At 48.7% G+C, this 12723-nt stretch overlaps 1 protein-coding gene across 2 annotated transcripts in view; it reads right to left on the bottom strand.

The window, feature by feature from the left end:
• Nucleotides 1–1531: 1531 nt before the first annotated feature.
• hlfa (HLF transcription factor, PAR bZIP family member a) overlaps nucleotides 1532–12723 on the bottom strand; it is a 57432-nt gene continuing 46240 nt past the window's right edge. Inside the window, exons 3-4 of one of the 2 annotated variants that reach the window (XM_072483828.1) lie at nucleotides 10795–11015; nucleotides 1532–7035 (exon numbers count right to left, since the gene is read on the bottom strand). In XM_072483828.1, coding sequence (XP_072339929.1) covers nucleotides 6835–7035; nucleotides 10795–11015 — 422 coding nt within the window. In that variant the 3' untranslated portion in view covers nucleotides 1532–6834. Of the gene's footprint in view, nucleotides 7039–10794; nucleotides 11016–12723 lie in introns of both variants that reach the window. The other variant, XM_072483827.1, reaches the window with a different exon arrangement.

Below are 12723 nucleotides of genomic sequence, written 5' to 3' on the forward strand. Positions count from 1 at the left end.
GGAGCGCTGCACTGTCAGAGGGTCAGGACTGAGGGAGTGCTGCACTGTCAGAGGGTCAGTACTGAGCGAGTGCTGCACTGTCAGAGGGTCAGTACTGAGCGAGTGCTGCACTGTCAGAGGGTCAGGACTGAGGGAGTGCCGCACTGTCAGAGGGTCAGTACTGAGGGAGTGCCGCACTGTCAGAGGGTCAGTACTGAGGGAGTGCTGCACTGTCAGAGGGTCAGGACTGAGGGAGTGCTGCACTGTCAGAGGGTCAGTACTGAGGGAGTGCTGCACTGTCAGAGGGTCAGGACTGAGGGAGTGCTGCACTGTCAGAGGGTCAGTACTGAGGGAGTGCTGCACTGTCAGAGGGTCAGTACTGAGGGAGTGCCGCACTGTCAGAGGGTCAGTACTGAGGGAGTGCTGCACTGTCAGAGGGTCAGTACTGAGGGAGTGCCGCACTGTCAGAGGGCCAGTACTGAGCGAGTGCTGCACTGTCAGAGGGTCAGGACTGAGGGAGTGCTGCACTGTCAGAGGGTCAGGACTGAGGGAGTGCCGCACTGTCAGAGGGTCAGTACTGAGGGAGTGCCGCACTGTCAGAGGGTCAGTACTGAGGGAGTGCTGCACTGTCAGAGGGTCAGTACTGAGGCAGTGCTATCTTTCAGAGTAAAGGTTGAACTGAGGCCTTGTCATTGCTTTCAGGTGAATGTTAAAGATGTGAGTGGGAATTTCATGCAGTGTCCTGGCCAATATTTGTTCCTTAACCAACATTCTAAAAGTGATTATCTAATCATTATTTTGATGTGGTTTGTGAGATGTTGCTGTGAGCACTTTGATTGTAGCGTTTCCCACAGTACGACACTGAACACACACAATTGCCACACTGGCTGCAGAGGACATTGGCAAATTCCTTTTTCTATCATTGCGCCCCCTGCTGTTGTAAAATTGCATTCCCAGTGAGAAGCCCAGTGAGAAGCCCAGTGAGAAATGTGGCCAACATTTGAGGAGATCAGCTTCCATGCGGAATTCTTAAAGGTTTATCTCAGCTGCTCATCAAGGAACAGGTTCGTCGCTGCGGGGAGGCGTGGTGCCGGGGGGTGGGGGGTCTTGGTTCCTGGGGGGTGATCTCGGGGGGGGGGGGCAGGGTCTGTGGTAAACACCACTAATGGTCTATTGTATATATTACGGCACTGCCCGTATATTACAGGTACGACGGTAAATCCCTGCCTGCTGGCTCCTCCCAGCAGGCAGAGCATAAAAGTGTCTGCTCTCCTGAGCTGCTCCCATTCTGGTTCCAGCTGCAGGAGGCACAACATCTTGTGCAATAAAGCCTCGATTGTTTCACCATTCTCGTCTCGTGGTAATTGACGGTACATCAGGGTCTTGGTGCCTGGAGGTGATCTCGGTGCGGGGGGGTGGGGTTTGGTTTATGGTGTCCGGGGAGAGTGTGTTTCATATTCTAAATGTCCCTGAGCAAGAGATTGAAAGATCTGGTGGTCACATCAGGCGAGCAGCTGTTGTCGAAGGAGGAAAATAAACATTTCAGCGTCCGTGAAGCCAGCAAAAGAATTTATTCAACACTTTTACAAATACAGATAGCTGGGACCAGGCTGCACAGCCAATCCAATCCCAGTCAGAAAGAACTGAAAGAAATTCTAGTTCTTGGCCTTTAACCGAATCGCCTCACCGTGTTGCCAGTAATACAATGGTTGATCTCTTTTGCGGAAAAAAAAAATTATTCCACCGCAAAATAAAACCTTTAATTTGTAAAATTATTAAAAATTAGTAAGCCTGAAGCCATTGGACTAGACAGTCTTCACGTTTCGATTGGAAGCTCTCACAGATGTGCTCAGTCATTGTGCCAGATTACTAAATATGTAATTTAAAAATTTAAAAACACAACAGACGGCTGGAAACGCGGGGTAGAATTTCTCACCCGTCGAGGCGGAGGGATCTACTGGGCATTTCCAACATTTTCTGTTTTTATTTCATCGCTTCAGCATCCGCAATTTTTCATTTCTTAAATATGCGAATCCTATTTTTATGTAAAGAATGCACGTCTCTGCACCCACCTGTACAATCCCTGAACCCGTCTCCCCACCCCCACCCCTCCCCAAACTTTCGCCAATATTGAGGTAGCATCGTCACACCTCATTCCTCATGCAAGACAAATTATTTGCTACAAGACAAATTCAGTGACAATTCTGTGCAAAACTGTGAGGAGTGTGTAAGGAGTGTCAAAGTCACAAATACAGTTCTACAAAGGTTCGAAACAAAAATGTGTCGAGACCAAATGTGCTTTTACTTCCAGTTAATCAAATCTCGCCAGCTAATCCTCCCCCAGGTACTAGGGACATGATCCAAATGTTGGGACATGGACCCAGGTATCTGATCCAGATGTTGGGTCATGGACCCAGGTATCTGATCCAGATGTTGGGTCATGGGCCCAGGTATCTGATCCAGATGTTGGGTCATGGACCCAGGTATCTGATCCAGATGTTGGGACATGACCACTGCGCCACCAAACCCTAATTAAAATCTAACGAAGCCCTCAGCCTCCTCTGATATTGTGCAATGAAAACAGGAAGTACTGGATCTGCGGTGTGGGTGGGTCACCACCTACCAGCATAAAGGTTGGGACCCTCCATCAGATCCTATTTGCCTCTTTCTCTTGGCAGCGACCATGGCTAAACCCTTTGCTTGCAATTCTCAATCATTCCCACTGGGGTTTCCCCAGTCTGACTGTGCCATTTCCAATTGTGAGTCGCACCAAAATGTTTCTCTTTTCTATGGTGACCGTCCGCACCCCCCTAAATTCCCAACATCTTTTTTATCTTCGAATTCACTGTGTTCAAGTGCAGGTTTGTTGCACATGACACTTGCTCCATTTGTTTACCCACTTCGCAGTTTTGTAGTTGATAACAGACCAACAGTGTGTCATTGGTGCAATTCTACCCCCAGGCTCTCAATCAAATACTTCAGCACAGGTGAAGGCTTAAACTTATGGAGCCAAACCACAGCACAAGACTAGAAGTAGCATTGTTGCTGCTTTAATCAAGGTGAGTAGCGTCAGGGAATGGGACATGTTACTTTTCCCATTTTGTTACTTTCAGGCACTTCCTCAGGACAGGATAGGTACAGCACGGGGTTAGATACAGAGTAAAGCTCCCTCTACACTGTCCCCATCAAACACTCCCAGGACAGGTACCGCACGGGGTTAGATACAGAGTAAAGCTCCCTCTGCACTGTCCCCATCAAACACTCCCAGGACATGTACCGCACGGGGTTGGATACAGAGAAAAACTCCCTCTACACTGCCCCCATCAAACACTCCCAGGACAGGAACCGCACGGGGTTAGATACAGACTAAAGCTCCCTCTGCACTGTCCCCATCAAACACTCCCAGGCAGGTACAGCATGGGGTTAGATACAGAGTAAACGTCCCTCTACACTGTCCCCATCAAACACTCCCAGGACAGGTACAGCACGGGGTTAGATACAGAGTAAAGCTCCCTCTACACTGTCCCCTTCAAACACTCCCAGGACAGGTACAGCACGGGGTTAGATACAGAGTAAAGCTCCCTCTACACTGTCCCCATCAAACACTCCCAGGACAGGTACAGCACGGGGTTAGATACAGAGTAAAGCTCACTCTACACTGTCCCCATCAAACACTCCCAGGACAGGTACAGCACGGGGTTAGATACAGAGTAAAGGACCATCTGCACTGTCCCATCAAACACTCCCAGGACAGGTACAGCACGGGGTTAGATACAGAGTAAAGCTCCCTCTGCACTGTCCCCATCAAACACTCCCAGGACAGGTACAGCACGGGGTTAGATACAGAGGAAAGGACCATCTGCACTGTCCCATCAAACACTCCCAGGACAGGTACAGCACGGGGTTAGATACAGAGTAAAGCTCCCTCTACACTGTCCCCATCAAACACTCCCAGGACAGGTACAGCACGGGGTTAGATACAGAGTAAAGCTCCCTCTGCACTGTCCCCATCAAACACTCCCAGGACAGGTACAGCACGGGGTTAGATACAGAGGAAAGGACCATCTGCACTGTCCCCATCATACACTCCCAGGACAGGTACAGCACGGGGTTAGATACAGAGTAAAGCTCCCTCTACACTGTCCCCATCAAACACTCCCAGGACAGGTACAGCACGGGGTTAGATACAGAGTAATGCTCCCTCTACACTGTCCCCATCAAACACTCCCAGAACAGGTACAGCACGGGGTTAGATACAGAGTAAAGCTCCCTCTACACTGTCCCCATCAAACACTCCCAGGACAGGTTCAGCACAGGGTTCGATACAGAGTAATGCTCCCTCTACTCTGTCCCCATCAAACACTCCCAGGACAGGTACAGCACGGGGTTAGATACAGAGTAAAGCTCCCTCTACACTGTCCCCATCAAACACTCCCAGGACAGGTACAGCATGGGGCTAGATACAGAGTAAAGCTCCCTCTACACTGTCCCCATCAAACACTCCCAGGACAGGTACAGCATGGGGTTATATACAGAGTAAAGCTCCCTCTACACTGTCCCCATCAAACACTCCCAGGCCAGGTACAGCACGGGGTTAGATACAGAGTAAAGCTCCCTCTGCACTGTCCCCATCAAACACTCCCAGGACAGGTACAGCACGGGGTTAGATACAGAGTAAAGCTCCCTCTACACTCTCCCCATCAAACACTCCCAGGACAGGTACAGCACGGGGTTAGATACAGAGTAAAGCTCCCTCTACACTGTCCCCATCAAACACTCCCAGGACAGGTACAGCATGGGGTTATATACAGAGTAAAGCTCCCTCTACACTGTCCCCATCAAACACTCCCAGGACAGGTACAGCACGGGGTTAGATACAGAGTAAACCTCGCTCTGCACTGTCCCCATCAAACACTCCCAGGACAGGTACAGCACGGGGTTAGATACAGAGTAAAGCTCCCTCTACACTCTCCCCATCAAACACTCCCAGGACAGGTACAGCACGGGGTTAGATACAGAGTAAAGCTCCCTCTACACTGTCCCCATCAAACACTCCCAGGACAGGTACAGCACGGGGTTAGATACAGAGTAAAGCTCCCTCTACACTGTCCCCATCAAACACTCCCAGAGCAGATAGATACACTGACCCAAATCTTACTGTATCACTGTGGCATTAGTCCAGTACCCAAATCAACCATCCTGTAGACACTGCCAGAGATCAGATTTTTGCTGTGTGTCCATGCTGAAGGGGAACTGCTTTCTAAAAATACTTTTTCTGTCAAGAAAATAACGAACGGTAGCTTTAACTTTGCAAAAATACAAGCACCTGCCCAAATATCTAAACATTCATCTCAAAGTCCCTCGCTCTCTCTCACAGTCAATTGAAAAGTGAAATATACTGTTGTCATCTATACGTCTCTTTATAATATACACTATATATAATATAATTTTATTTCTTAAAATAGTCGTCAGTATTCTATTCAAAAATACTGTACAAAAAAGGAGCTTTATAATTCTCTCTATAAATGTTATCATATAGAATATCTCTTGTTTTGGTGGCCAGAAAACAGGTACAAACAGGGATTAACCACCATATATGGCAACACCATTATCTCTGATAATTCTGCACCAACGATCGCTACATTCATCCGAAAATATCCACATACCAAAATGGCCATTCAAACCCAAACTGATTGTACATTAAAAGGAGAAAAAGATCTTTGGGACCCTCCATTTGATGTTGATTCTTTGCCCGGGGTCCTTGGGGCAGGCTGACCCTTCCACAACCGGACCTTGCTATTCAGCCTTGGGAGCCCTCGGTTTATCTCGCAGGCGGCGATAACTAGCTCCAAATTCATCGGAGAGCTCAAACCTTTACACACACGTTCCGAGCTGGGGGAAAACAAAAGTCCTCTTCCACATTCTCAGGGTACACCCAGGCTCCAGGGCCTGCTTTGTGCCTCAGGCTGCGGCCCAGACCCTCCACCTGCACATAGGTCACTTGCCTTAACTGACATCATATTCCAGTTATTGCTCTCAGTTAGAAAGAATAAAAAAAGCCAAGCCCAACACGCCATGCCCTCCCTCCACTTGGGGAGGCCAGTACACACGAGCTCCGTGTCGAGAGGCTAAAATAAGAAGTACAGGAAGTTCTTCAGCTTTTATAAACACGCATGCACTTGAAAGGAAGGATGCGGCCAGCCAAGGTTGAAAATCGCCGGTTCACTCTCAGGAACACATCAGAAATACATCACAGAAAAATGGGAATACAATTAACAAAAAAAATCTAAATGAGATATAATCACCTCAGAGGATGCATTATCTTGGGGGGGGGGGGGGGGGGCAAGAGGGGCGGGATTAGATTTCCAGAAGCTTCAGTCAGGGTCCAAGAAACAGGTGAGGTGCACGCAGTTCCAGGTGAATTGCATTCTGGTGATCGATAAACTGAGTGACGTCTGGTAACACGAAGTTTGTTTTTTAAAAAACGAGAAACATCTGATAAATCGTTTTTGATGTGGGGTGGAAGGCGGAAAGGGAAGAAGAGAAAGTTGGATTTCAAAGGGAGAGAAGGGTGGTGGATCAGCAATCCCGAAATTCTACCGCAATTTTTCATTTCAGGTAAAAAAAATACAGGGTCCGTTTCGAAAAAGGTGAGGCAAGGCTTGGCTCGTGCGGAATCAAATGTACAAAGTCCGTCGGTCCCTCTTCCAGTATTCGGTGGCGGGACGTTAGGCGTGGGGACGGAGGGGGTGGGAGTGGTAGGGAACGACGGGGGTTTGGCAAGTGCCACCTGAAAGAGGAGGGCACTTGTTCACCTCGAGTCTGTTCAGTGTCAGTGCCCGCAGCGGGCTTGCATCAGGCATCATACTTCGACAGGATGTTCTTGCACCTGCTCAGCTCCTTCCGAAGGTCAGCCACTTCCTGACGCAGGGCCGAGTTCTCTTTCTCCAGGAAGGCCGCACGGATAGCGATCTGGTTCTCCTTGAGCCTGCGGGCGTCCCGCGATCGTTTGGCTGCCATGTTATTTTTCCTGCGCCGTGCCCAGTATTTTTCATCCTGCTCGTAGATTGAATGAAACAGGAATGGATGTTAGACTTAGTAAAAAGAGGGAGAGACATTGAAGGGGTGGAGGTGGTGACTTTTGCCCTGCGCGCACGCGTAGAACGGTGGTGGTTGTAGATTGGTGGCCCGCTCATGGTCTATTCCCATTTTGCACCCAGATCCAAGTCCCCTCCCCCTGTCCCATCCCCTCCCCACAATGAGACTGCCCGTCTGCGAGTGCCCACGTGCGCAGGTGTCATCCACGTGCAAACACTTCTGCCCCACAATGGAGTTAAATGAAAGGAATGGTGGCACATTCCCTCAGGCGATTCACACTATTTGTGGGCATGCTCTGCCTGTCGCAGGTGCTCCTGAGGATCAGCACAGACCCTCCCATAACAAAATTGGTCATGGGCAGTACGATGGCGCAGTGGTTAGCACTGCTGCCTCACGGCGCTGAGGTCCCGGGTTCGATCCCGGCCCGGGGTCACTGACCGTGTGGAGTTTGCACATTCTCCCCGTGTTTGCGTGTGTTTCGCCCCCACAACCCAAAGATGTGTAGGGTCGGTGGATTGGCCACGCTAAATTGCCCTTTTTTTTCTTCTAATAAATTTCGAGTACCCAATTCATTTTTTCCAATTAAGGGGCAATTTAGCGTGGCCAATCCACCTACCCTGCATCTCTTTGGGTTGTGGGGGCGAAACCCACACAAACACGGGGAGAATGTGCAAACTCCACACGGACAGTGACCCAGGGCCGGGATCGAACCTGGGACCTCGGTGCCCTGAGGCAGCAGTGCTAACCACTGGGCCACCGTGCTAAATTGCCCCTTAATTGGATAAAGTGAATTGGATACACTAAATTTATAGTAAATAAATAACAAAATTGGTCGGACTCTGTGACAAAGGGAACACAATCCACGCAGGTCACAGCACTGAGACACAGATAAAGTCCCAGATGGAGAATAAATTGCTTCCCTTTGCCTGATGTGTTCTGTATTTGTACAGAGCCACAGACTAACCCTCATACACCCAAAACAGAAACAGAGACAATAGGAGCAGGTTAGGCCATTTGGGCCTTCAAGCCTGCTCCACTACTCAATGTGATCATGGCCAATTCTCGATCTCCGCGCCACACTCCTGCATTCCCCCCCCCCCCCCACACCCCTTGATGCCTTTAGTGACTGGAAGTCTCTTCCCCAATTAAATATATTCAGTGATTTGGCCTCCACAGCCTTTCTGTGCGAGAGAATTCCACAGCTTCACCACCCTCTGAGTGAAGAAATTTCTCCTCATCTCATCTTATCTTTCATGTTTTGTTCATGTAAAACAGACCACTGACTGACTGAGTGTCTGCAGAGCAAGTACAACTTGAGAAACACGAACATCATGTGCCACAAATCATACTGGATTCAATCCACTTTATTTTATTCGCTCTTTAATATTGCGAAGAATCAACAGGACAGGAACTGGTCGATGCTGGCTGGCATTTATATTCCATCCTGGCCACCTCCTCCTACTCCACACCCTGCTCCTAATCCTGCTATCCCATTCCCCCTCAAACCATTCCATGTGTAAGCAAGCTCTCACTATACTCTCAGGCAATTTTATTTTTCTTTCCCCAGATCTAATCAATTTTACTCCTACAGCCCGTGCCCCTCCACATTTCGCCAATTAGAAATTAAATCCCTTAATCCTGATCTGAAGGAAACTTAACAGTATTTGGAAATCACATGTGTCAGAGAATCAGCAGCTCACAGTAATCTTCTTAAACATCTCAGCAACGCTCGGAGGGAGTGCTGCTCGGAAATAAACTCTGGCTCGCTGTTGATGTTAAATCAGGGGCTGGTTTAGCACAGGGCTAAAGAGCTGGCTTTCAAGGCAGGCCAGCAGCGCGGTTCAATTCCCGTACCAGCCTCCCCGAACAGGCCGGAATGTGGCGACTAGGGGCTTTTCACAGTAACTTCATTTGAAGCCTACTTGTGACAGTAAGCGATTTTCATTTCATTTCAAATCATCAGTTGCTGGAGTCAGAGACAGGCACCGCTCGGTGAAAGACTTCACCCCTTCACCCCCCAACCTCGATTTTATTTTTCCTCAACTGTGGTCCCAGAGACACCGGACACTAACTCACCAAAGAGGCCCTATTTCCGGATTGAACTGGCTGCACAAAGACCATCCTCCTCATCTCGCTTGCAACTGGTCAAACTGCATCAGGGTGGCCAATCGGGACCAGGGACCCCAGTTGAGTCCTGCACCATTTGGGCTCCCAGCTGAGAACATAAAATAAATCTTGGGGTCCGTGTAGGAAATGCCCATGACAGGGCCTTGGAGACCGATATACACAAATGGTACTAGGGATAAGGGGGAAACTGGGATTGTTCTCCTTAAAGCAGAGAAGATCAAGGGGAAATTATGGTAGAGGTGCTCATAATTATGAGGAGTTCGGATAGGGCAAACAAACAAATGGTTTCTATGGTCAATAACCAGGGGACATAGATTTAAGATAATCAATTCAATAACTAAAGGAGGGGGAACGGGAAATGTTTTGAAGAAAATTGCTGTCTTTCGTGTTGGATCGGATTGGATTTGTTTATTGTCCCGTGTACCGAGGTACAGTGAAAAGTATTTTTCTGTGAGCAGCTCAACAGATCATTAAGTACATGGGAAGAAAAGGGAATAAAAGAAAATCCATAATAGGGCAACACAAGGTACACAATGTAACTACATAAGCATCGGCATCGGATGAAGCATACAGGGGTGTAGTGTTAATGAGGTCAGTCCATAAGAGGGTCATTTAGGAGTCTGGTAACAGTGGGGAAGAAGCTGTTTTTGAGTCTGTTCGTGCGTGTTCTCAGACTTCTGTATCTCCTGCCCGATGGAAGAAGTTGGAAGAGTGAGTAAGCCGGGTGGGAGGGGTCTTTGATTATGCTGCCTGCTTTCCCCAGGCAGCGGGAGGTGTAGATGGAGTCAATGGATGGGAGGCAGGTTCGTGTGATGGACTGGGCGATGTTCACGACTTTGCGGTCCTGGGCCGAGCAGTTGCCATACCAGGCTGTGATGCAGCCAGATAGGATGCTTTCTATGGTGCATCTGTAAAAGTTGGTACGGGTTAACGTGGACATGCCGAATTTCCTTAGTTTCCTGAGGAAGTATAGGCGCTGTTGTGCTTTCTTGGTGATAGCGTCGACGTGGGTGGACCAGGACAGATTTTTGGAGATGTGCACCCCTAGGAATTTGAAACTGCTAACCATCTCCACCTCGGCCCCGTTGATGCTGACAGAGGTGTGTACAGTACTTTGCTTCCTGAAGTCAATGACCAGCTCTTTAGTTTTGCTGGCATTGAGGGAGAGATTGATGTCTCTGCACCACTCCACTAGGTTCTCTATCTCCCTGAAGGGGTAGTGGAAGCAGATCCAATAATGATTTCCATAAGGATTTATACTTGAAGGGGAAATATTTACTGGGCCATGGGACTAACTAGCTGGCTCCTTCAAAACTGGCCAAATAGGTGCCTCCTGTTCTACGTTTCGGTCCTGTTTATCAGCATTGGACCCAAGGGCCTTTCTGATTTATTGGCCTCAGTACCATACGCAGCAGTCCGGCGGAGCGATCAGACTCGGCGCTGTCACAACTGCAGAGCTTTGATTACCATATGCTACGGACTCATCGATAATACCGGCTGAACAGCCCAAACTCCAACCGCGCGGCACAGTGAAACTCGGAAAGCTTTTGCGTGCCCCCCTCCCCACTCGCTGAACCAGTCCCAAGTTACCTTCATTTCATCAGGCACAAAGACTTTGCGAGCTTTTTTAATCATTGGCTGAGGCTTCAGTTCCTCGTCCGTGAACTTGCGTTTGCGAGGGTCAAATATTTCCTGGCCTGGGATACTGGACAGGGCCAGGTCAGCGGGGTCGGGCTCGTAGCTGACAGGCACTTGGATGTTTTCAGGGTCTATTGGACTGGGCGTGCTGCGGGTCGGTGGCAGGATCTGTCCTGAAAATGTACAAAAGACAAGATTGGATATAGAATTCTCCAGACTGTCACAGCACAGAAACAGGCCAATTGGCCAAACAGGTCTACTGCTCTGTCTGCACAAATCTCCTCCCAACCCTCTTCATCCAACCATCGGAGAACACGCACGAACAGACTCAAAATCAGCTTCTTCCCCACTGTCACCAGACTCCTAAATGACCCTCTTATGGACTGACCTCATTAACACTACACCCTGTATGCTTCATCCGATGCTGGTGCTTATGTAGTTACATTGTGTACCTTGTGTTGCCCTATTATGTATTTTCTTTTATTCCCTTTTCTTCCCATGTACTTAATGATCTGTTGAGCTGCTCGCAGAAATATACTTTTCACTGTACCTCGGTACACGGGACAATAAACAAATCCAATCCAATCCAATCCAGTGCATCATAAAAAACATTTTTTTAAAAGAGCAACAGGGGAACATTTAGCCCTTCGAGCCTACTCCGCCCTCCAGCAATCTCACAGCCGACCTTCGACCTCAATTCCACCTTCCCCACCCTCTCCATATCCCTGACCTCAGGTCATGAATATATTCGATGACTAAGCGTTCGGTGCTTTCTGGGAAGAAAATTTAAATCCTTTGAGTGAAGAAATCTCTCATCTCGATTTTAAATAGCTGACCCCTTATTCTGAGACTGGTGACTAGTTCTAGACTCCCCCCCCCCCCCCCCCCAGCATCTAGCCTGTCAGGTCATCGGGAATTGTGTGTTTCACTTCTTATTCCTCTGAATTCCAGGGAGTATCGCCCTAATCAACATAATCTCCCCTCATTGGAGGAGTCTCTCTTCTTAGGGATTAAGCAACTGAACCTTCACCCTCCTCTGTCAGTAAGGAGATCAAAATGGCCCACACTACTCCAGATGTGGTCTTCCCAAGGCCCCCATATAATTCTATTTATTTTTATGCTCTGATCTCTTTGTATTATTGGCTAACATACATTTGTCCAATACACTCATTCCAGGTTAAGCAGCGTTTCACGTGCACCTCTTTCAATTTGGTCTATTGCATTCGCTGCTCCCAATGTGGTCTCCTCTCGGAGAGACCAAACGCAGACTGGGTGATCGCTTTGCTGAGTATCTCCGGTCTGTGCGCATTCAGGACCCTGACCTTCCTGTTGCTTGCCATTTTAACACAAGATCCTGCTCCCAGGCCCACATGTCTGTCCTTCGCCTGCTGCAATGTTCCAGTGAAGCTCAACGCAAACTGGAGGAACAACATATCTTCCGGTTAGGCTACAGCCTTCCGGTCTCAACATCGAATTCCACAACTTCAGATGATCAGCTCTACCCCACCTCGACCCATTTGTATTCGTCCCCTTTCATCTTAACTGTCTTTTACCATTTCTTTCTTTCTTAATATATATTTAACCCCCCCCCATCTTATCCACCGTTCCTTACCCCTTCGCTTCCCCCTTCCCCTCCCCCCACATCTACATCGGTCACTAGTTTACCCTCTGATGTTAGTTTCCCTGCTGTTTGGCCTTTCACACCTTTTGTCCTCTCTGGGGACTGCCATTAGCTCTCTTTCCCCGGGGTTTCTGTGGCCATTAGCACCCGGTTTCCCTGGGTTTCTGTGGCTATGACTCATCTTCCATTCCCACTCCACAGAATAAATATTTCCCACTTTCTCGGTCTGTTAGCTTTGACAAAGAGTCATCGGACCCGAA

This window comes from Scyliorhinus torazame, chromosome 18, assembly GCF_047496885.1.
Source record: "Scyliorhinus torazame isolate Kashiwa2021f chromosome 18, sScyTor2.1, whole genome shotgun sequence".
In the NCBI taxonomy this organism is placed as follows: Eukaryota; Metazoa; Chordata; class Chondrichthyes; order Carcharhiniformes; family Scyliorhinidae; genus Scyliorhinus; species Scyliorhinus torazame.